The sequence below is a fragment of the Herpailurus yagouaroundi genome, unplaced genomic scaffold (assembly GCF_014898765.1).
Source record: "Herpailurus yagouaroundi ecotype Mexico unplaced genomic scaffold, PumYag 139, whole genome shotgun sequence".
In the NCBI taxonomy this organism is placed as follows: Eukaryota; Metazoa; Chordata; class Mammalia; order Carnivora; family Felidae; genus Herpailurus; species Herpailurus yagouaroundi.
The window spans coordinates 80,096,462-80,122,113 of NW_024412394.1; the positions used below are offsets into that span (position 1 = coordinate 80,096,462).

The 25,652-nt window shown below is 34.5% G+C and overlaps 1 protein-coding gene and 1 long non-coding RNA gene across 2 annotated transcripts in view; one reads left to right on the forward strand and one right to left on the reverse strand.

The window, feature by feature from the left end:
• LOC121030000 (uncharacterized) overlaps positions 1-16,098 on the forward strand; it is a 37,439-nt gene extending 21,341 nt beyond the window's left edge. The window contains exon 4 of the long non-coding RNA XR_005790020.1: positions 16,003-16,098. This is a non-coding gene — a long non-coding RNA (uncharacterized LOC121030000). The remainder of the gene's footprint in view (positions 1-16,002) is intronic.
• The window catches only part of TRDN (triadin), a 403,209-nt gene that overhangs the window by 251,198 nt on the left and 126,359 nt on the right, over positions 1-25,652 (reverse strand). The window contains exon 9 of the mRNA XM_040474537.1: positions 23,553-23,612. Within this exon, the coding sequence (XP_040330471.1) occupies positions 23,553-23,612 (60 nt within the window). The remainder of the gene's footprint in view (positions 1-23,552; positions 23,613-25,652) is intronic.

The following is a 25,652-nucleotide window of genomic DNA, read 5'->3' on the forward strand; positions in this document are numbered from 1 at the left end:
TTTTAATGTTTATTTATTTTGAGAGAGAGAAAGTGAGAGTGTGTGTGTCAGGGTCGGGGGGGGGGGGGGGGCAAGAAAAGGGGGGGGGGGGCAACAGAGAGAGGAAATGGAGAATCCCAAGCAGGATCCACCTTATCAGTGGAGCCCAACTGGGTGGGGGGGCCTCCATCTCACCAGCCATGAGATCATGACTTGAGCCAAAGTGAAGAGTCAGATGCTTAACTGACTGAGCCACTCAAGAGCCCCCAAATTTTAAACATGAACAAATACAGGAGTGCCTGAGTGTCTCACTCAGTTAAGCTATCTACTCTTGATTTCAGCTCAGGTCATGATCTCACTGCTGGTGAGATGGTTCCCTGCATTGGACTCTGTGCTGACAGTGTGAAGCCTGCTTGAGATTCTCTCAGTCTCTCTCTCTCAGTCTCTCTCTCTCTCTCTTCCCTCCCCTCCCCCACTCCTGCTCCCTCTCTCAAAATAAATACATGAACTTTAAAAAATATGAATAAATTTAATATCATATAATAAATGCTGCTAATATAATGTCAAATTAATAGTAGAATTTTATAGTAAAAACAGTGTTGCTTAGTGTAAAGACTATACGCTTAGAGGCAAATGGTGAGCGTTTATATATTTGAGAGTTTCAGCTTCACCATTTACAAACTGGGTAAACTTGAAAATCTCATGAAGTATCCAAGCCTCAGTTTAGGGCCTTTATAAAATGAGGCTAGTTTTTAGGAATGTTATGAGGATTAAGTGTTAAAGCATCTAACACATAGTAAATACTCAAAATACCAATTTTTTCAATAATGAATTTACAATTTATGTCCCATCTAATTACACAAGAGAACTTGAAACAGACTTGGAAATAAGTAAACAAAGACATAACAACAGATAAAATTAAACATGACATAAATAACAGAACTCATTTACAAGAAAGAAGTTTTTACAATTTCACTAGGAATATATTCCTTCAGAATTCCAGAGGATTGTTACTCTCTGAAGGAACAATTTAGGTTGTTGAAATTTATGTTGGAACTCAAAAGGTGCCCTTCATTTTGCAAGCTATTACCTGAAAATCCCTTTGACATTCAAACATAGTGAATTGGCTTTATTTTTGTTCCTTGAGTGATTTGGGCTGGCTTATTTCCATAATACCTGAATGGCATGTTTGTAAGCTGCCAATATTTTATTGTTCTGAGTTTTTTCTCTCACAAGTCAATTTGATTGTTTCTGGTTTAGTCAAAATCCACTGGGGATAGTAGACAGTGTGTACTCCTTCTAATGATCTAAGTTACCAATGTTTTCTTTACACTGCTAGGAATGATGAATGGAATTACTCAGAATCTCAAGTCAAGTAGGAGGCTATGAGCTGAATTCAGATCACATGAAGTACAAAACAGCTCACTATACTAACATTTAATTTGTCTGGTTTCTTTATCAAAGGTGATTCCCTATTTCTACAACATTTCTATACAACTAAAGGCTATCCCCTAAATCTTGAAACAAATGTTGAGGACATGTTTTCCTCTAATGCCTGACAGATAGTTAATTCTCCAGGCCTCTACTGCATTCTCCTGAAGGTACTAAGTACATCCAGAAGATCTTTGAAAGGCCTCTGTACTGCCAACAGCAAATGGTAATAGATTCTGGGATGGAGAAGGTGTCATTCCAGTAAATGACCGTTGAGTTCAAGTTCATTTACATTTAAAAAATACAATGTATAAAATAATTACAAATTCCTATCCCAATTTGTTCTTTCAATTTCATAAAAATCATTTGTGAATCTATGACTAATGGTGAAATGGGGAGATCTGAATTTAGTAAGAAAATGGTGGTCAAGTTTTTGAAAGCGATAACATTAATTGTGTATGCTGCACTATTTTTATATGTGCAGAATAACATTTTTAAAATTTGGAATTGAACAAATAGTAACATTAAACAAAAATATGGTTTTATATTTTAGGCTGAGATGTGATTTTGCTAGTGTCTTTTATTTTAAAATGGGGACATCTTGGTCTTCAAGTTTCCTTACTGAGTGTCTTTCTCTTGCCATGTAGTTTGGACAGGGGACCAGAAGGATTTGGGGTGTCAACCATCCCTCCCTTTCCTACCCCATCTGTTAAAATAAAGATCAAAAATTTTAGACCACTCATATAATAATCCCAGATTTGTGAATTTGCCCAAGAAATGAGGACCTCACCAATAAAAGAACTACTTGAAGAAGTTCTGGAGTTCATATGAAATGGGTGAATCAAGGAGGTGTTTACTCCAATACAGGCATCTTTATACCTCCCACTCATGAATTGCTAAATTCTACACAGCTACTTTGCATCCCTTGTACTCAGGCGAGTGGATGGGGCACTCAGTAAACAGACAATTATCACTTAACTTAGGTCTCAGTGGTTTCAAGATAAAATGGAAACCATAATCTCTGCTCCAGCTGGTTGTTGTGAGTGTTCATGGGCAAATGAAATCACTGAGGGACCACAGTGAAGATAGAGAAATACGCTGTTGTTACAGAGTTTATGTTAGAGATGGAGGGAGACAGGCAATAATTTAATAATTTAAGACAGGCAAGACATATAATTTCAGATCTCAGAAATGTAGGGACATTCAAATAGAGTGATGAGGCAGATAACATTTAGAGGGAAGAGACTATGCTAAAATGGACAGAAAGGGAAGAGGAGGGCCACCATTAAGCACGATTCCACTAGCCTATGAAGCTTTGTGCAAATTCGAAAAATGTGTCTTCTGAGTATATGCAGGCCACGGTGGTAAGTTTTGGTCAGGAAAACCTGCTTAGTGCAAAATTAAGAGGCAGCTCTCTCCTGGCCAGTTGCAGCTCCAGTCCAGGGCATGCTGTCTTGGGGTGGGGGAATCAGAGTTGGAGGCCTTTGTTACACAACTGCACGAATGCATAGCATAGGAAGTGGCCCTTTCTCCAAGGAGAACACATCTGAGCTCTGACTTGAATACAAAGGAGCAAACCTTAGGAAGATGTCTGATAAAAGGATTCTTGACAGAGAATAGCAGTACAAAAAGCCTAAGCTAGTGACCAGCCTGGCTTGTTTAACGGTCATCGGTGATGGAAAACAGAGACAAGCTCATAGCAGACCATTCTAGCCTATTCCGGTGAGTATGGATTTGTCCTAAGGACAATGGTAAGATTTTGTAGGGTTTTAGTATAGCATGTAGGTTCTTTAAAGATCACTGGCTGGTGTGTGAACCAAAACAATGTTTGTAGAGAAAAGGATATGAGGGACAGCAAGAGATCAGGTGGAGACTATTGAAATGATAGAAAGTAAGAAAGTGACATGGCTTGGACTAGGTGGTTTGAGGTAGAGATTCAATCATTCATGCAACAAGTATTTATTGAATGCCTACTGAGTACCAGGCACTTCCGTAGGATATGGAGTTATAGCAGTGAACAATACAGACAAAATCACCTATTTCATGGAGCTGAGATTCCAGTGGGCAGAGACCAAAAAGAGTCACTAAACAAGTAAAATGGAAATAAGTATCTTATTAAAAATGTATCAAGAAAAAGTAATAAGAAATGCTATTCAGAATAATGGGTGGCATTTTTAAATATATGATAAATGAAAAACATAGGAATTGGAGGTAAGTGGATGGATTCAGAGTACATTTTGACATAAACCCAATAGGATTATTAAATGAATTTAATGTAAGAAGTGAGGGAAAGAAATCATTTGACTTGAGCTTCTGGGAACAACTGAGAACACTCAGATAAGGGCAAGGAATTTTCCATTTACCCAGCCAGGTGCTGTTTATGAACTAACTGCTTAGTCATTGTTGTCACTTGGATTATGTAGTTTTTAATTTTGCCAGAGGTCTTATATAGAGGACACTGAAGTAGAAGCCATAGTTACTTTATATTAGATTATTCCAATAATATATTATATTGGTAATTAATTTACAAGTTTTTTGCTATGATTTTAGAAAAGTTTTAAGCAAATGGATTATTTAGTATAAATTGGTTACACAACCCTATTATAAGTGTTTTAAAACACCAAATTCTTTAACTTCTTAGATCAAAGAAACTCCTCTAGGCCAAAATGTTTCTACTGGAAAGGTTTCTTTGCATCCTGATAAAAAGCTTCCCTAATATTTCCATGTGTTATATATTTGCATATTCACTTTGATGGAAAGCATGGAATAGCAGCCAAATGCATATTTCATACATTCTTTTGATTAAAAATGATAAAGGTAATATTAGTGTTTTTTCCTCTTCATCTCCAATTTATGAAGTAGAAATAACTTTCCATGGAACAGTCAACGAAAAGAAAGGAAACAAGATTGATTTGAGATTATATCATTGTTCTATTTATCCTTATACCTCAATTATGACAAAATACCTGGTGTTTGGGACCTAATGAAAATAGAGGCACAGAATCATGATCCTAGAGTTTTGTGGTATAGGAGAGACCTTTGAAATCAGCTATTCCAACACCCTGAGTTTTCAAATGGAAAAAAAAAAGTCCCTGGAAGGATAAATGGCCTAACAAAATCATACATTGAGAGCAAGTCCAATGTAAGATTAAGACCTTTTCCACTCTATTTTATTTTTCTATTTATTTAACGTCTATTTGGAAGATCGAGATAAATGCCAGTTATCTATTATTATCAATCATTTCTAACCCTTGAAAGATCCTTAAGCATTTAGTTCATTCTATGAAGAGTTTTACAGTTTTCTTTGGTGTTCATGTTTTGTTTCACCTTAATTAGATGCTGAATTGACCCCAAGTGGCCCATCAAAAAGACTCCCTATTTAAAGATCAATCTTTTTGTTACCTGACCTCATTTCCACAATTCTAGATAGACTTTCACTGGGAGACTTTTAAGTTTTTCACAATTCCTGTTTCTTTACTTTTCTTAGTTTCTTCTAGCTCTCTGAACCATATGTCTTTCAAACCCACAGCAAATCATATTTGCACACAAGGTAAACCAAGGGACAGACAGTAAAGATGGAAGAAAGAGACAGATAGGTAAAATGAATCATATGTTTTTCTTTTAATGCAAAAGCCAAAGCCAGGAGAAAAGAGATAAAGGAGGCAAATTAGATGAACTGCAGTCACAATTAAAAGAAATAAAAATAAAAACTTAGAATGCACTCATGCACATACAATACAAATCTCCCACTTGGTATCTAATCAAATTTTTTTTTTAATTTTTTAATGTTTATTTATTTTTTTGAGAGAGAGAGAGACAGAGACAGAGGACAAGTAGGGAAGGGCAGAGAGAGAGAGAGGGGGACACAGAATCTGAAGCAGGCTCCAGGCTCTGAGCTGTCAGCACAGAGCCTGATGCGGGGCTCAAACTCACAAGCCGTGAGATCATGACCTGAGCCCAAGTCAGACACTCAACCAACTGAGCCACCACATGCCCCTAATCAAATATTTCTGGGATTGCACATTCTCAGTGATGACATGGCCTAGAACATGGCTTATTCCAGTTATTCCTCAAAACGTGGCCATTTTATCTCCTCCCTTGATTCTCTTCCACACACTCTCCTCACATGCTCCCAGAGCACCCAGGATGCACTTTATCTTCTGAGCATCAATGCACTGACGTTTATATACAACTTTGGACTTTACACCCCCTCACTTTTTTAAATCTTCAGTAGACTATGAGCAACTTGAGGACAGAATCTGCAACAGCACTATATACTTGTGAAAGGAAATGAATCATTAAAGGAGAAAATGAATGACTAACTGAATGAGTGAATCAGTGAATGCTAGATGCTACTCTGTCACAGTTTCTAGAACAGACCAAATTATAGGTATTTTTTAAGTTCTTTATAGAGTATAAAATACTTCCAACAAAAAAGTGAAATTTTATTTACTTGTTTATCCATTCACTCATTCATTCATTCATTTATTCATTTTTAATCATTAACGGTTCCAGACCAAAGCATTCACTTTCTTTCTTTGAGTATCTTTACCTATTTATGAATGGAACAACAATCTTGCTATGAAAGTGAAAAATTAATGTGTTTACCCATGGCTAGTGGGAAAAAGTGAGCTAAAGTCCAAAATGAAGAAAGGTAGCATCATTAAATAATTCAATCAAGATGTAACACTTATAATATATTCTGAATATCTATAGGTCCCCTCAAGTGGAAAGAAGACTATGTAAATTATCCACTCAGGTATTTTTCAGCCTAAATAATTCTGCAACTAAATGTAACTTGAATAGTGTTTTAGTGCCAAACATTGAAACCCAAAGAAATTAAACAACTTGCTAAATTCACCTAAGTGCTTATAAGCAGGACCCGTGTATAAAGATGGCAGGTGCTGTTTTCTTTGCACAGTAGCATGTTGTCTTTGTATTTTGCATTTATTTTATAAATAGCACAAAGAGAAAAGGAATGAACAAAATATATAACAACATTTGGAATAGTGCTGAAAAATTTTAATTAATTGCAATTATTACGTTGTTATATTGTGTTTTAGAATTCTATACTCAATGATATAATCTTATAATAATTAAAGAGCAGATCTTAAATGAAGTTCTCTGTATTATAATAAAGTGATGTTATTAATGGACATTTTACCTCTTGTTCCACTTGAAGACAATTTAAAATACAAATAATGCATGTTTTTGACCATCGGTTGTTAGTATTCAAAGTTATAATGAATTAAAATCAGGTCTCTTAGATGCCATTTTCCAATGTCAAAAATATCTGACATTCTTTACCAAATGGGGATGACTACTTCCTAAGGTGTTGAGTGGTTGGAGAAGCTATAGGATAAAAATAGCTCATCTTACTAGAAATCAACTTTCTGCAGCATTATTTATAATGGCCTACTTATGAAAACAACCCAGCTGTCCATCAGCAGATGAATGGATTTTAAAAAAATGTGATATATGTATATGCTGGAATTGGAGTCTATCTAACTGTATCTATTTATCAAGAGAAAATGGAATATTATTCAGCCATAAAAAGAAGGAAATTCTGCCATTTGTGGCAATATGAATCAATCTTGAAGATACTATGCTAAGTGCAAGAAGCCAGACAGAGAAAGGTGAATACCATAAGATCTCACATGTGGAATCTAAAATAATAGAACTCATATTCCCACAGAGCACAAATTGGTGGTTGCCAGAGGTGGAGTGGGATGAAGGGTGGGTGAAATGAGTGAAGATAGCCTAAAGGTACAAACTTCCAATTAACTATAAGATAAATAAATCCTGGGGCTATAATGTAGAGCATGGTGACTATAGTATTGTTTATAAATTGATGAGAGATGAGATATTAAATGTTTTCATCATTAAAATTATAACTATGTGCATTATAAAAATTATAACTTACTATGGTGACCATTTCACAATATACACACATAGAAAATCATCATGTTGTACACCTAAAACTAATATAATATTGTGTCAATTATCTCAATAAAACTGAAAAAAAATAAAGAGATCTAACTTTAGTCAATTATAAAAAGAAATCAACTTTTTCTGCATGGCAAATATTTAAAATATTATACTTATTTGTAAATTTTAAACACATAATTGAGTAGAATTAAAAATGCATAGTTTTGGGGGTACCTAGGTGGCTCAGTCAGTTAAGCATCTGAGTCTTGATATTGCTTAGGTCATGATCTCAGGGTCCTGAGATCAAACCCTGTATTGGGCTCCATTCTGGGCCATGGAGCCTGCTTGTGATTCTCTCTGTCTCTCCCTCTTTTCCCCCTACCCCTCCTCTTTCTCTCTCTCTGTCTTTCTATCTCAAAAAAAAAAAGAAAAACAAACAAACAAACAAAAAACAAATAAAAATAAATGTATAGTTTTTGAGGAAAATCACTAAACCTCAATAAAATTTTGAGTTAAAATCTCAGGTTTCTTTTATATCCCTAGGCAAGCCCTTCCTCCCTCACACATTAACATACTGACTAATAATAGTCTATAATTCACTTCATTTAATTGATCATTGCTGTTAATACAAAAGAACCAGTCCTGATAAGGTTGTTGTTTATCAACCAGGTAATTATAACATGGCATACACCTAAATATGAGTACATTTAATGTGTCATAACTCTCAAGTCAAAATGTAATAATTCAGGCTTTATATTCAGTATTACTCTTCAGAGACACTTTAAAGACTTCCTCAAAGATGGAAAATCAAGTCACACCAAATTGTTGATCATTGGGAAAGTATGTAATCAGAAAGATGAGGAAATAAGAGAAAATATGGCCCCCAAGACAAAATCATTACATTTACAGAACATATTAAAATAACTTACAAGTAGCATAACAAATTCACTTCTTAAGAGCGAGGAAGCTTGACATTTTTGTAAACTATCTAAACATGACGAATAAATAATGTCTCCTTCTGTCTCATGTCTTTTCTAGCTGTTTGACTTTAGGATTCTACCAAAGAGGTTATTGACAGAGAGCAGCTGGCAGAGTTGATTGCTAAATCAATTCCTAAACTGCTAGAATCTGTTGTTTTCATTCTCAGTAACTTCAGGACCCACCAACAACCTTCGAGATAAATTTACCCTAGGTTCTCTTCTATCTCAATTTGCTGTCACTTTAACCATTAAAAATAAAATACACTTAAAAATGTAATCATGGAACTGTGTGATATTTTATCAGGCTTTTGGCCAACTTAATAGAATCTCAGGAAATTCAAAAGCAAACCATATCCAAGACTCCTACAGTAATTTCAGTGAAAAACATTTGTGCTCTTGAGTATGAAGTCACAGTCCCCTTTGCCTGGGGTTTCTATACCAGATAACTTTCACTGACCAACCAACAAACACAACTGAAAGTTACCAACAGACTGCCTTCTTTCTTCGGCAGTTGTAATGACAAGATTTAGGAGTGCATGTCAAATTTGCATTATATACAGGGATGGTGAGTTTTTCTTAAATTATACCACTTAGAAAACAAAGCGAAGGAAAAAAGAAAAGAAAACCTAGGAGGCAGTGACCCCCTTTTTAAAATATATTTATAATTCTCCCTACAATGCTGGAGATAATATCCAGCCATCTGAGCAAATTCCGAAACTTCCTCTTTGTTCAATTCCCTATGCTATGAGGTGGGAAAATTATAACCCAGCTCCTAGGTTTTGGTAAGAACTCAGTGAGATGATCCACATCCAGAGTTTAGCATAGCACCTGGCCTGGCATACCATTAGGATTTAGTAAGTGGTATATCTTTCCATTGTCTTCATCAAAGCCGTAATGATCATCATCTCTGATCGCCCTCAAACATCTTTAAAAGGGAGGTAGCTGCTGAATAATGTGTGTATGACTGAGTTTTCCATCACCTTAGGTAAGCCATATAAACCAAGGTGCTTTGAGACTTTTTCTCCTTATCCTCAAAAGCAGAGACAGACTTTTTTAAGCTATTGCATGGGATTTGTTTTTTTTTTTTTTCTGCTTCCATTTATTTATTTATTTATTATTTATATATGAAATTTATTGTCAAATTGGTTTCCATACAACACCCAGTGCTCATCCCAAAAGGTGCCCTCCTCAATACCCATCACCCACCCTCTCCTCCCTCCCACCCCCCATCAACCCTCAGTTTGCTCTCAGTTCTCAACAGTCTCTTATGCTTTGGCTCTCTCCCACTCTAACCTCTTTTTTTTTTTTTTCCTTCCCCTCCCCCATGGGTTCCTGTTAAGTTTCTCATGATCCACATAAGAGTGAAAACATATGGTATCTGTCTTTCTCTGTATGGCTTATTTCACTTAGCATCACACTCTCCAGTTCCATCCAAGTTGCTACAAAAGGCCATATTTCATTTTTTCTCATTGCCACGTAGTATTCCACTGCATGGGATTTGAAAAACGGTGTTGCTTCTCTTTTATACAGGGATCTCATTCATATAAAATAAAATCAATTTGGCACTTTTCAACCACCCTATTTAGCGATTTCCACACCACACAGTACTTGGCAAAGGGATGTTGCAACTATCCTATCCTTTGTCTCCACCTGTGGGAAAATTTCTTTCCTTTTTTTTTTTTTTTTTTTTTTTTGGTTTGTTTGTTAATTGTCTCTGACACATGCATATATCCCATGTTCACAAGCAATTCAAAGAGATATGGAAAGCTGAAGGAAGAATCATAGAGCCAATGAAAAAGGGAACTTCAGGTTTTAGGATTTATCTCAGGAGGAGACAAAGGATTTGATGTTTTGTTTTAGCTGAGAATTCTCTACTGGGTGCTTTAATAAAGATGATAAAACTCCACACCTTTTCAACTACAGGCATATAACATAAACTTAAATATTTTAATACCTGCACTTGATAGATAAAGGATAAATGGTAACATGTTAATAATTACTGTTTAATAGGCTTACCAACACAATTAAATTCACAAATACATTCTCACTTGAATGACACATTTGGAAATCATCCAACTTCTCTTCCTGTTTTAAATTGTGTATAATTGATACCATTTTGTCATTTGAAACAATACTCACTGCTTATCCAGTGTCTGCCAGGAGGCTACTTATAATTATACAAAAAAATAATATTCCTCTGGGAGAAAAATCATCATTAATATAATCCCATCATGAATAATAGAAAGCGGAAACGGTTTACATCTTATGCAACTATTTTATAAGAGAATATTAATTCATCAGGTTGTTTTTTACAGGATGTTTCAATATGACAGTATTGGTTCTTTCTCTATATCTATTTGCCCTTTCTATAAGAGATTCTAATTATTACAAACAAGTCTTATCCACTGAACACATGCTTATTACCTAAACACTGTGGATGGATACAATAGAAAGTAATTTGTAGGTGGCAGTTTTTCTTTCAAGAAAGCTTCATGTCAACCACGAAGCAGAAATATGGAATAAAATAGAATGGTGGGGATTTAAGAGATGTAATATAAATAATTAAGTGTGAATGACAAAGGAGAGACACTAAAGTATAATGGGATGCACAGTGATGTAGATGACATCCATATGGTGAGATATTGCTTTGTTCGGTTTTTACCCTGTGTTGATTTCTCACTTGGTGTTGTTAATGAAAAGTACATATAATTATATGACTATTTTATCCCCCTTCGAGTGAAAAACTTGACTACCTAAAAAAAATAAGTAACAAGTTCATTGTAAGCAATTAATAAGAACAATCACAATAATGTTGAAGGTAAGCATTGGAAACATACTATAGCTTTATAAAGCCTATCCTAACCTCTGTGGGCCTCTCCTCTTTAGACATTAATAGTGAGTATAATCTGCAAACATGATTTAGTACTTAATTACTACCTTCTCCCATTTTTCTTCCCCAGCTGCTTTATACTGTTCATTGTTCTACTTATAATAATCTGACTAGATTGTTTTCTCCTTCTGCTTTGAAACTTATGTTATGACCATTAGTATTCTTAACAGAGTATTTTAGAAAATATTTTTAGAAAACCAAAATATATACCGGATCAAAAAATGCTGAGCAACTATTAGACATCAAAATGTTGAATTTGGTAGCAGTAATGTTAATATTGCAAAATTCATTATTGTCTCCATCTTGCACAAACATCCTGTACAGGAAAAAAAGCTAGGGGTGAGGACTATTTGTTCATCATCTAGGTCTCTCCGAAAGCAGTTATATCAAACTGCTTAGTTCACAATTAGTTGTACCAAAATAAGTATGGGGCATATTTGTTATTCTCATATTTAAATTAAGGCCTGCTTTAGAAAAGTGATAAGAACTATATATATATTTATTTGAAAGCCACAGATTCTCCATTCTTTATCTATGGGGCCCCCCAAATGAACCTTAGAGCAGGACAAGGGGAATGAATATATTCACATAATTACTAGAATACTTTTTTAATCTGCACTCTTTCATATGAATTGACAGATAAGATTATTATAAGACATGACACATTAATAAATAACACCTAATTAGTTTGATAATTCTTTGATTAAGCCTTAATTTTCCTTGCTTTTCATGCAGCAATTCAAATTACTCTGTATTATTTGTTCCTTTTTCAGACTATTTTAGAACATGCTTTGAATAGTCTCAGTAGGTTACCTGAGGAGGAATTTATTTTTGTCTGACAGCAAGTCCATGCCATTAAGAGTGACAAGGCTAGACCAAAACGATGCTTTATTCAAAGTTCCCTCACAGCAAAGATACTCCTCTAAAATCCACCACTTCTTTCAAAAGGGTTAGGAGACAAATGTGAAGAATGAGAATGTAAGGAAAATAAAACAGGCCTTCATTTTGTTTCCTTTAATTGGACACAGAGAAGTGAAGTCATACAACTTGGTATTATAAGGACAGCGGTCTATTTACTAGCCCTCTCCCAAAATCTATGGTCCCTTTACCTGCTAGAGAGAGTACAGCAGCCTTAGAGGAATCAGAGCCACGCAAAGTTTCTCAGATCTATTTCTATGTACATACCAGCTATTTATAGTGACTAGAATGTTCCGTGGATTGATTGTGACAAATATGGAAATCTAGTACATTTATCTTGAACAGCTTCCACGGACTTCAGATAATCAGAGGCAACTCTCACAGGGTATGCTATGTCCAGGAACCATGCATGCCTGTAATTAAGTGTAGGATTTCTCCTCTTTCTTTCTACCACTTTTTTCTGACTCTTTATGCTGCCTGCAGTTTACAGATGCATGCAGCAAACCAGTCTTTGTTAATTCTGAGCCTCTGTCTCTAGAGATACTACCAATAACTCCTTTAAGAATCTTTACATAGGGCCTATTTGCAATGCTTAGAAACCTGTCATCTTTTTAAATAACAAGATTACTTCCAGGAATGAATAAAGAGGGCTGTCCTGGGATGATCATCAATAATTTTTTTCGTTGAGAAAAATATTATGCACCATGAATTCAATTCAATAAACATATCGTGGATCTGGCAAAGTATGAGACAGTAGGGATTTAAAAGCAAATGTTTCTTAAAGGTGTATACAAGGCAGAAAAGAAAGACTTGTTAGGGAGAGAATGCTAATGATAAACAATAATTAAATCAGAAAGGAATCAGGAGTGGTGGGTAGAAAATCACAATTTTGTTATTGGGCACAATCATCACCCCCACCAACACTATATGTGTAAATAGTGCTTCTTAAATGTTAATGGGTGTTCTTGGATTGGTCTAAATGTTAACCCTAAAAAATAATGCCTATTATTCTCTTTTATAGGAGAAATAGGCACCATGCCTATTTATTCAGTGCTGTATCTGTAGAATCTAGCATAGTTCCAAAAACTCATCTAAGATATGCTTAAACCAAACTCATTATAAGCATATAATGTAAGATTTTTCCTACAATCCCCTATATAATACTGTCAATTATGTATTATTGGCCACATTACATAGGTAGTAGATCCAAGGCTAGAAGACATCAGATGGCTACAATGGATAAAATTGGTGTTGTGTATTTGTTGATGTGGTTCTGCTTATAACAACTCATAGATATGTGCCCAGTTACTAAAGAAAAGCTGACACTCAGAGAGCCATGGACCCTTAAGTGTGCTTTGACCATCTGCTAATGTATTCTGTGACAGTCTTATCAGCCTCATTTGACAGAGGAGGAAATGGAAGGCCTAAAGAGATTGATTAATGTGACTAAGTCATATTTCAAGCATGTGGCAAGGCCTACAATTAAAGCCATGCAGTCCGGCTCTGGAGTCTACTTGCCTACCCACCTGCTTTCACTGCCTGAAATGTCCATGCATTGGTGGCTACCTCCAAAGAATCCAAATAAAACCATGGAAAACAACAGAAAGCAGCCAAAGAAGGAAAGCAAATTATTACTCCATTTTAGGTTATGAACATGTCAGTTCTAGCACTTTTCTCACTGCACTATGTTTTTAGTAAATAGTCACATATACTCACTCTTCTCATTTACATCTAAACCTCATTTAAGTTTCCACCTCATGTGTGAACTTAAATCGTCGAAATAGTTTATAACATTTTGAGTTACAACATTAATTTCTTAAGTCACTTGTACACAGTTCCCATCACCACCTATATGAACGATGACTTAGTAAATTTGTCCTTTCTTCCTTCAAAACCATGTTTTAGATTCATCAGTTTTAGCAATATTTCATAAACTTTATCCTATTTCTAATCCCTTTAGCAGATGCTGCTTGATCACACTCTCTGTAATGCTGATTTCATGTCATTGTTCTACTTCAAATTTTTCAGACTCTCTTCCATGCCAAGTTACATACAGCTTTGCTGATTGACCAAGTATAATGTCACCACAAACTTATCACTCCTTATTTCCCAATGTTTTCTAATCTTAATTTATCTTTTTGTCAGTCCAATATCCTCATTGTCATACAAACACATCAATTTCACATGCTCTGCCATGTCATGTCCATGTTCATTTTCTCTTTCATCCATACACGAACCAAGGCCTGTGTATTCCTTAGCACTTAGTCAAATACTCCCCATCTTTCAAATTCTAGGTGTCTTTTGTCTTCCCTGACATCAAGAATCACAGATGTCTCTCTGAAACATGTAACATGTGGTGTCAGTATTATGCAATCTCACTCCCAATTTTAATCTTTTACTCTCAATTATTTGTTCCATTTTCTGTTTCAAATAATTCTACTTGTTAAAGTTAGGGATCATCTTTTAGTATTCTTATATCCCCTACTGTGTTCATTCTGAGACTACAGTGCATGCAGTATTCATGTATTCAATATTTGTATGCTCACTTATTTCACTCACTCTCTTGGTAACCTCATTTCCACCATTGAGCTCTCACCAAAACTCCACACTTGATTATCTAACTGCTTACTTCAGAGTTTGCTGTGAAAATTAAATGAGTAAAATGTGTGAAAATAGTTGCTATGAACCTTGGTATTTAGCAGGTGCTTAAATGATGTTTCGATTGGAATCTTCATATATTCCCCTTTTGTAACTGAACACCATCATCTGCGGCCTTAAGAATAGGTAATGGATTTGAAATCTCCTACATTGCTAGCTCTTCTCACTCTCATGAGTTTTGACCAGTCTTTTCCTTTACTCCCTATTTAGAGCACTATTATTATTGTTTTTTCAAGCCAACAACCTCTGAATAATCTTTTACTTTCCTCTCTTTTGGTATTTGTGATGATAAAACCCATGGTTCTACCTCTGTGAACCTCCTTGGACATATCCTAACTGTGCAAGAAGGCCATCCCCTCAAAACCTTCTTACACAATTGTTTCCAGTTTTGTTTTTCTTTTTGGCTTCCTGAATGTCAACCACTGTGAACCAGTTGCATTTCCCCATCTATGCCTAAACAAGCAGGGAGCTTTGGGCTTTAGAATTAGTCAGGCTTGTGTTTGAATCCCCTGTCTGCACTGTGTTTGACCTGGACAAAACATTTAAATTCTCTACCTCCATTCTCTGTTCTATAAAACAAGGATGATAATACATTCCTCCCAAGGTTTTATATGGATTAAATAAGATTATTTTAAGAATCTAGCAGAGAATAAATACTCAACAGCAGATAGTTATAAAAGAACATTTCAAGTTCAGTCTTATGTCTTTATCCTTAAACTCATATAGACACAGTCCATGTGTCTTATGTCTTATCCTTAAACTCAGTCTTATGTCTTTATCCTTAAAGACATATAGACACAGTCCACCAATGTCTCAAGACCGCTTTCAACTTTTACTTCTTCCATAAGATCTTCTCTGATCTTCACATTAGAAGCATTATCATTTTTGCAGTAAATTTACATGGTAAAAGAGAAAGTGAAAAAGTGTGAGGAGAGGACATGTGCATACACTATCTTATTTCACCATCTAACAACCTTAAGAAATACATTTGATTTAAAAACTGAGACTCAGAAAAAGTTATTAAGCAAAGTATTTAAATCCTGGCTTGTGTGACCTTCAATTTATGTTCTGTCCATTGATTCTCAGTGTGCTAGCAGAGTCTATTGAAGTCAATCTGAGTTTTTGAAGTTTTATTTTGTTTTGTTTTGCTTTGTTTTGTTTTGAGCAATTGTAACTACTTGTAGAGACTGATTTATCTTGTCTTACTTTTCCTTACAGGTTGTCCAAGGAACAAAGGAAAAAAATACTTATTTTCTAAACAGAATAAAACTCATTATAACTTGTAATTTGCTACATGGCACCGTTGGGAAATTTAAAAAAATCCAGGACACATGATGGAATCTCTATGATCTTATTTTTCCTCTCTCTTGAACATTTCTATTTCATGAATTCAGGAATTACTTCATTATGACTCATCAATTATTCCCAACAATGCTAAAAATGAGTAAAATGATAAGAAAATAGAATAATGATGGAGTTGCCTGGAAGGATGATGCAATTGCAAAATAAACCTCCATTCTCACCATCATTCAGTTTTCTTATTTTTTGACTAAAATATTGCATCGTCATTCAAGAACGCATAAAAGAAGTCTGGAAACATTCTTATGATCTACTTCTAGTTTCATTGAGCACAGTTTAGAATTTAGAAGTTCTGTGTTTCGTCCATAACTGCAAAAAGAAGAAAATGGATGAAGGAAGATGTTTAGGTTATTAGATGAATCAGAACAAATGTAAAAAAGAGAGCTAAGTATGCCAAACTTAAATGATTAGGGTGAAATTGAAATTAATTGTTCAAATGAAATCTCAGACAATGGATTTTCAGATGACAATGAATTTTCTCAAACTCAAGAATCCATGAGGGAAAAATTCATTTCCAAGGACAAAAATGAAATAGGATATTCTCATGCAGTTAGTCCTTCAACCAGAAGGACTTTACCATGCAATATTTTGTGGCAAGAACCTAACCTATCTCATTTTGTTTTAAGGGTATATTATAATACTTTTTCATTTTTTATAAAGTCTGTGTGCCAAAATTTATAGTTTTTAAGTACACAAATGTTAAAGAAAGGTTAAGGCCAGTATCAGAATGAAATCAATTATGTATAAATAAAAAAAAAACCTCATTGGATTCATCATTCTAAATAATGTTTAAGAATCTAAAAATAAAAGTGTCTTGTAGTTATGGAATGGAGATGACATTGTCTTTTAACGAAATTACATGCCTCAAAGATTTGAAAAAGTTGACTATTGCATTTTGATAACGCAAATCTAAATGAACCAGAAGTGATACTATGCTAGAACCTATTAAAGATGTGTTTGAAATCTAGAATTAGTATCAATTAGATGTATATATTGCAGGTTTATTCATGATATTGATGGGCAGTTAGTTCCTTTCTGAAGATGTTTCCAATCTGGAGTATATACATCTTCAAAATCAGAAAATTGATGAAATAAACTTTTGGTTTTGCTTAGTTTAAGTTCTTATCACAATTTTCACCCCTTTACTCTTACTTCTGTAAACCATTTTTTAAATGATTTAAAATATTAAAAAACACTAAGAGGTCCAAATGGTAAGTAAAGATAACTATTGTTCCTAGTATACTGAGATTAGCATTTACATTTTCTAAACCTCTATTGCATACTTATCAATTTATCCTTAGTTAAAGTTATATATGCCATGTCTTATCTCTTTTCTGGACTAGCAGCTTGCAGAGGGGATTCAACAGATGTTTATTGCGTTAACATAAAAACTCCCAGAACTTTTGTTTTGTGAAAATAATGAGATGTTTGGAATTAAAGTGAGTATGTTTTCATGGAGCAGTATTTTTTGGAGGAAAGTAAAGTAAGGCTGAATCTTACCTAGTCTTCTACATTATAGCCAATTGAGCTCTGAAATACATTAGATTAAACCATTAAAAGCAGTGACTATAATGCAATTACATTTGACCTCTTCTCAGCAGGATCAAACCAAAAATGTACAACTGAAGTTCAAGAAAAGGATCTTAATAAAATGAGAGTACTCTTATTCCTTGAGGCTCTATTTCTAGCTGTGGACCTAAAAACCCATAGAATTGGAATACAGACTGCCAAAGAATACCTTATTATACTCAGAGAAGATTTTGATAGGTAGCTACCTTCAATTTTAAGAGAGTAAATGACACAGAAAGGGGAATAAATTACCTTAACATAAATTCTTGGTTCAAGTAAGTCAGGTAGTAGTTGGATTTTAATGGTGGGATAACTTCTAAGGGATAAACATTAACTTGTATTGAACTTTAATCATAATGGCTTTTTGATTATGATTTTTTTCATACAGAGATGAAAAGCTGAAAAAAAAGTGTTAAAATGATGAAGCAAAAGCCTACAAGGCCTAGTTCTTGTACTGGACATTTAAATTGATTTCCTTATCTACAATAAATATAAAGAGGTCTGTAAGCCATGTGATTTTTTTTTCCTTATTGAAATTTGTCTCTTGCTTAACTCAGTTGACTTCACCCAGGAGTACATGCAACCTATTTGGCCCAGATGAAAGTTGATGAAGAGCTAATGTGAAAATGCGTAGTAAGATCATGATGGTTATTTTATTATTTATTTTTTTTTCAATTTTATTTGCTCACAATTTTTGTTTTTAGTTTATTTATTTTTGAGAGAGCACACATGTGTATGTGCTCACATAGGCAGTGGGAGGGGCAGAGAGAGAGAATCCTAAACAGGGCTCTGGGTTTTCAGCACAGAGTCTGATGGGGGTCTTAAATTCACAAACCATGAGATCATGACCTGAGCTGAAATCAAAAGTCAGGAACTTAAGCAAGTCACCAGGTGCCCCATAATGGTTCTTTTAGAGTCTACCTAAATGAATGAAATTATCAGTATGGCTATCACTTAAGAAAAATGTGCTTAGCAGCAAAGTATTGAAAAGGAGATTGGAATTACTGGAAGGATGATAAAGATAAGCAAACCTAAAGTCATTTATCTTGATCATCACTACTATCAATTTCTAAAAGCAAAACCAAAACTCACACACATACACCACCACCACCACCACCACCACCATGAAGTGAATCTCAGTGTAGCTACTAATGTCTGCCTTGACCAGTTTTCACAGTTGTCTTAAAAGAAAATGACAGCTAGACTATTTTCACCCTAAAAAATGTGAATCATCAGCTTCAAGACAGCCTCCTTAGAACAGGATCCATTTCCCTCCCTCCCTTCCTCTCCCTTTCCTTTTCTCACCTCTCTTCCTTAAGACAGTTTAGGGATTACCCAAAACATGTTCTATGAATTGACCAAGTACACAATCAAGAGATCTAATGTCAGGGTTGTTAGATCATTTAAGAGCAGCAGAAAAAAAATATTTCTAGAGAAGGGGGCACTTCGGTATCCATAATATCCCTAAAATTATACATTATACATATACATCTACTCCGATTGCCCACAGGACCAGCCTTAGTAGCATATACTCATTTTCTAGGTTGAAATAGAATTTTCTTAATTTTCAATTGAATATAGAGTGAGTCAGTACCCGAGAATTTTAATTGTTATATACAACAAATGATGTGATCCTTACAGTTTATGCTGGCTTCTTAAGATAGTCCCCATAATTGAGGTAAGGATTTTTACTGACCATAAGATAGTGTATATTCACTACAGAGATTCAGAAAGAGCAATTCAGTTCTTTTTCAGGTATATCTTAGCTAAAAAAAATGCTAATGGTATCTTTGTCAGAAGTATTTTATTTAATGGGATAGAAAAGAAAAACTTGGGACATATGTCATGGTGTCAGTACATTTCATTAATGAGGTTTTTTCAAATCTCAGCCGTGATTTGGGCTACTTTTGAGGGTGTGGCAACATTGCACAAGGGAAATATTTTATCCCAAAAGGAAAAAATCAAATTATAGTTTAAAAAACTCATTACCAATAATTAATAATGAACTCTAGCTAAACAATAACAGGTGTTCTACTAATCCCAAACAGAAACAGATGGAAGCACAAATGTTTTATAAATACTGGATACATGCAGAGCAATAAGCTTGGCAGGAATTGTTTTATTCTCTAATTGTCAGTCAGAGTCAAAGTCTTATCACTTGCATTTTCTCTAAATTAATATGCCCAGATTAAATCTTGTTTCTCATTCCTCATTTTTCAAAACACACGCCATATTTAGTGCTTTCTAACTCCATCGTATGTATTGTCTCACCAACAAAAGAAATATCAGAAATTTTCCTTCTGTACACTTATGAACTTTTACATGACTTGTTACATGAAACAATAGCCATACCATACAGGTTTCCCTTCTCCAGATTCTTCTGTTTCACCCCTTGAAATGCTGAAAAACACTAATTCTCCAGAAATACTCATCTACATATTCTTTAATTTCTTATACATTATAGAAATAAATCTTCAAAATCATGAATGTAGGTAGATGAAATAAACTAGGAAAGCAGTTAGAAAGGTAATAAATAATATTAAGAAATCTAATCTGGGCATCAGGCTCAGTCCGTTGAATGTCTGACTCCTGATATCTGCTCAGGTCATGATATCACAGTTTGTGAGTTTCATCCCTACATTGGGCTCTGTACTGACATCATGGGGCCTGCTGGGGATTCTCTCCTTCTCTCTGCCCCTCTCTCTCTCTCTCTCTTTCTCAAAATAAATACATAAACTTTAATAAAAATCTAATCGTATAGCACTTGGGAATTATTTTCATGGGTTAGGATACTAGATAGTGCTACAGATCTGAACTCATGGCTATTTAGAAAATGTTCACATATGACTTTAAAAGACCTCCCCCTGTATGGTTAATAGAGGAATTCCCAACTCATGTAGACATGGTTTCACTGTTCCTTCTGATCTTTTTTTTTTTTTTCAACGTTTATTTATTTTTGGGACAGAGAGAGACAGAGCATGAACGGGGGAGGGGCATAGAGAGAGGGAGACACAGAATCGGAAACAGGCTCCAGGCTCTGAGCCATCAGCCCAGAGCCCGACGCGGGCCTCGAACTCAAGGACCGCGAGATCGTGACCTGGCTGAAGTCGGACGCTTAACCGACTGCGCCACCCAGGCGCCCCTGTTCCTTCTGATCTTGATCTGCTGTTAAATTTTGGAAAAGATCTGATTAGCTTTGTGACTGTTAAACGCTTAGCATCTCTCATTGACTTTGACAGTGTATGGTTCTCTCTGTCCTGTGATTTTCTTAGAAATTGTATTTTATGACCAATTAGTTCTATCAATAACTTGGGTGACACAAAGAACACATTATTTTCCTCAAATAATAAAATTTAAAAACACATGCTCATTAACAATATTGATTCATGTTGCATATAAGTAAACAGTTGATCTTTACAAAGCAAAATATGCGTAGAATGTAACTTTCTTAAACCATCACAGATAAATAAAATGGGCAACAAATCTCTTACCTAAAATGGACTTAATGGTGTGTATAGACTGAGCATTGTCAATGTTAAGTTTCTTTCAGACAGGCTGTGCTAAATTGAATGATTTAAGAAATAAAGTTATAATAGTATTTTGTGCCTCTCCTTAGATGCTTTGTCAGCAAATTTGCAAGGCTTTTAAAAATGTTTTCAATGTTTATTTTTGAGAGAGAGAGACAGACAGACTGAGAGCAGGGGAGGAGCAGAGAGAGGGGGAGACACAAAATTGGAAACAGGTTCCAGGTCCTGAGCTGTCAGCACAGAGCCTGATGTGGAGCTTGAACTCACAAACCATGAGATCATGACCTGAACCAAAGTCCGATGCTTAACCAACTGAGCAACCGAGGTGCCTCTAATTTTGCAAAGTTTTTACTGTGACCCCTATTTTATTTTATTTTATTTTATTTTATTTTATTTTGACTTATTTTTATATATTATTTTTTTAAATATAATTTATTGTCAAGTTGGCTAACATACAGTGCATACATGTGCTCTTGGTTTTGCGGGTAGATTCCAGTGATTCACCTACATATAACACCCAGTGCTCATCCCAACAAATGCCCTCCTCAATGCCCATCACCCTCTCTCCCCTCTCCACATCCCCCCATCAACCCTCAGTTTGTTCTTTGTATTTAAGAGTCTCTTATGGTTTGCCTCCCTCCCTCTCTGTTTGTAACTATTTTTCCCCTTCCCTTCATCCATTGTCTTCTGTTAAGTTTCTCAAGTTCCACATATGAGTGAAAACATATGATATCTGTCTTTCTCTGACTGACTTATTTCACTTAGCATAATACTCTCCAGTTCCATCCATGTTGCTGCAAATGGCAGGATTTCCTTCTTTCTCATTGCCAAGTAGTATTCCATTGCATATATAAACCACATCTTCTTTATCCATTCATCAGTTGATGAACATTTAGGTTTTTCCATAATTTGGCTGTTTTTGAAAGCACTGCTATAAACATTGGGGTACATGTGCCCCAAGAATCAGCACTCCTGTATCCTTTGGATAAATTTCTAGTAGTGCTATTGCTGACTGTGACCCCAATTTTAAATGTAAAGACACTGAAGATCAAGTGGAGTTTAATGATTTGCTCAAGGTCCAAGGCTAGAAAAGGATGGGGTCAAGAATCACATCTGTATTTATGTCCTAAGCCCTCTTTTTTTACTATACTAAACTACTTTCCTGATGTTTCTTTCTAAGGTTATTATGATGCTATATACATATGTTAGCATTAATCATTTTTACAAAGTGAGTCATCATCCAAGTGAATCACCATATTTTTCAGTGTTTTCCCCCTTATTTCAGTTTCTAACTCAGTAAGGAAGTAAACAAAAAAGAGAAAGAAGATTAAGAAAATGAAGAAGAGAAGGGAGGAAATTGGCTTGCATAAGTTATTAGAATTAACTAAATTTTCCTGAAACTCAAAGTTCTCGTGATCTTCTAATTTTCTAGGACCTAGATGTATTATATATTTGTCTTAAATATGATATGCCCATTTGCCGATATACGTATGGATGTAATTATACATTTTAGAGAGATTTCCATATAAAATAGCTTAGAACCAAAATATAGTTTGCTTTAAGCAATTAGCTTCAATTATTCTATTGTAAATTAATTCTATCCTTGGCAATACCATCTTCTTAGAATTGTTTCCCCAAACATAACATAGTATTATCAGTCTTTAAATCTGCAAAAGGCCTAGCACAAGCAATCAAGTTATTCATTGTTAATTAAGATATTAGTAAAGAATCCCTTGTTACACTCTGGGCAACAATTAAAGATAGGAGAGATAATAGACAAATTCCTTTCAATAAAAAGACTTCCCATTGTGTTGACTATTAGCTCTGAGGTTGACTAGCTCCATCAATAGTAGTTCTCCAGAGTAGCTAACCCTTCCATATGTGAGAAAATACAAAATGTTGAAGTAAATGAAATATCTGAATTGTGACAGATTTAATATAATTTTTTTTCAATATTAAAAAAAGGATACTTTTATCATCATAGGTCTTCTAAGTTTACCAGAAATAAAATGTTTCACCTCTTCACTCCAAGATATTATTAAAGATATTAGCACTTTTTTGTATATAAAGATATTAGAATTTTTTTTTTAGCTTCTAACTGACTTCATTTACAATAGGCCATGCAGTAATAGAAAGTAAAATTAAAGGCCCTAATGCCAGTTATTACTTCTGCTTTTCATTGGTTTTATTCTAGAACTACACATGCATTATGCAATTTTTTAAAATGGAAATTCAGTTTAGTGCATAAAAAAGCCAGCAATCTTAGAAACAAAGACTATTAAAACAGACAAGTACAAAAATTGTTTGGAATACCTGGTTTTAAATCCCCACGGACAAACATGTCAATCATATATCGACAGAATGCATACTGATCTGACAGAGTAGAAAGAAAAAGAACGGAAGAATGTCATCAACACCTTTCTTCTTTCTAGGAAGAAATGGTTTAACAAAACAAACAAAATAGCACAATTCTATTTTAGTTACTACAATGTCTTCTGTGAAGGAATAGTTTGCACTCATATGAACACACAGGGGAAAAAAGACATAATAAATATAAGTCCATTTATTCCATACAAAAAAAATAGCTTTAAAAAATTGAAACAGAATAGTTCAGGGTAATATCATATAGTTGTCTTTTTTAAGTCAAAACATTTTTCATCAAATTCATTACAAAAGTCATCATATTAAAGCAATTTTTCTCATTGTTCATGTATATACTTCCATTAATGAAACAAGTTTTACAAGAGGAAATTATTTCCAACTTGGAACATTTTACCAATTATTCATTCTCAGCCCTTCTGCTAATTGTCTAAATGGAGCTGTAGAATGTTTTCCAGAAAAGGCAAGCAGGAAGGCTAACTCCTTTGCATTGTGTTAGAGGTTCTGCATGGAAATACTCTTAATTATAAGAGTACATGCAGAAGAACAGACTTTCAGCATTAAATGATACCATTGTTAACCTAATTAATCAGTAATCTTCACTGAAGATATCTTATAATCCTGACTAGTCTATGGTCTATGGTCTAAAAACAAAAACAAAACAAAAACAGAGAATTTGAGCATTTGGGGCAAACAATCAAAAATGATTTCAGGAATTTTTTTTTTCTGTTCCCTCTAAATTAAAGACATTACAATGAACTTTAAATTCCCACATAACTTTAGATTCTGCTGAGGTCATTCCAACCCAAATTTTAGTTGGTGAATTATTCCAGAAGTTTTACCATATCTTCTTTAAAACTACATATTGTGAAATTAACCTTGTTGAAGATGATTGATTTACATTTTAATGTTTCTAAACAGGCATTTTATTGATCTAACAAATCCAAAGGCAGCTTCAGGACCAAGAGAGTTTATTCAATTTACACAACATGACACACCCTTAAGTCCTTGAAATTATGTACATTAAACATGTGAAATAATAAAACTTGTTACTTTATAATAAATATACATATAGTGATTTTTGTAAACCTTATTCCTTTAAAAGTATTAACAGTATTTTTAGGCTAATCCATTTTATTATGAAACTCTGCCGGGTCTTTGAAAAAAGAAATGTGGTTATTGAAGTAAATGTAAAATATAATCCTTTTCATTAGTACCTAAATATGAGTAAGCCAAAACTCATAAAGTTTCAAAAATTTGCCTGTATGTTGACTCTTGAATTACAGCACATTTCCCATAGGTAAGGTAGATGTGGGAAGGAGGCTAGTTCCCAGGTCAAGTCCAGGAACCTGTTTGTTCCTGTATACATTAATAACAGGACATGGGAATCCTATGGTACAGCAGAGAATTAAGATTCATGTAGAAAGTATTTTCTCTTTTCTGGACATAACTATTTTCCTGAGCAAATTCTAGAATGGGCAATTGGGCTCTCAGATATAGCAAAACGAAAAAACACACACTTCCCTTAAATGATAAATTTGAGGTGGGGAAGGGTGGACTTCCTGAAATTTTCAAGCTTTCTCTTTTGTTTCAGTACCTTAAGTGACTATATTCTTTTTAGATTTCTCCTTCCTATAATCAGAAGTTGTTCTCAAAGGGCAATTTAAAGATCAAAAAGATGGGGAATGTGTTATAATTCCATGGGTCTAAACCCTAGAATATGCATTTTTAACAAACTCCTCAGAAGATTTAATTAGATCATTTTCCAGAATCACTGATATAAAATCTCCCCATTTTTTATTTTTCATTTACATTGAATCCTACTGGCACTATAGTCTTCAGCAACAGCAACAGAGAGTATATTCATGTGAAAAGTTTAGAATGCAGGGACTACTTAAAATTTGAAGGGCTTGGACAATCCCCCAAAATGAAATGATGCTCTCTGCCGCAAGTGGTGATGGCATATTTATACACATAACATATGTATAAATATGTGAAATATGTGAAATAGTATATTGAATTAACTAAAATCTT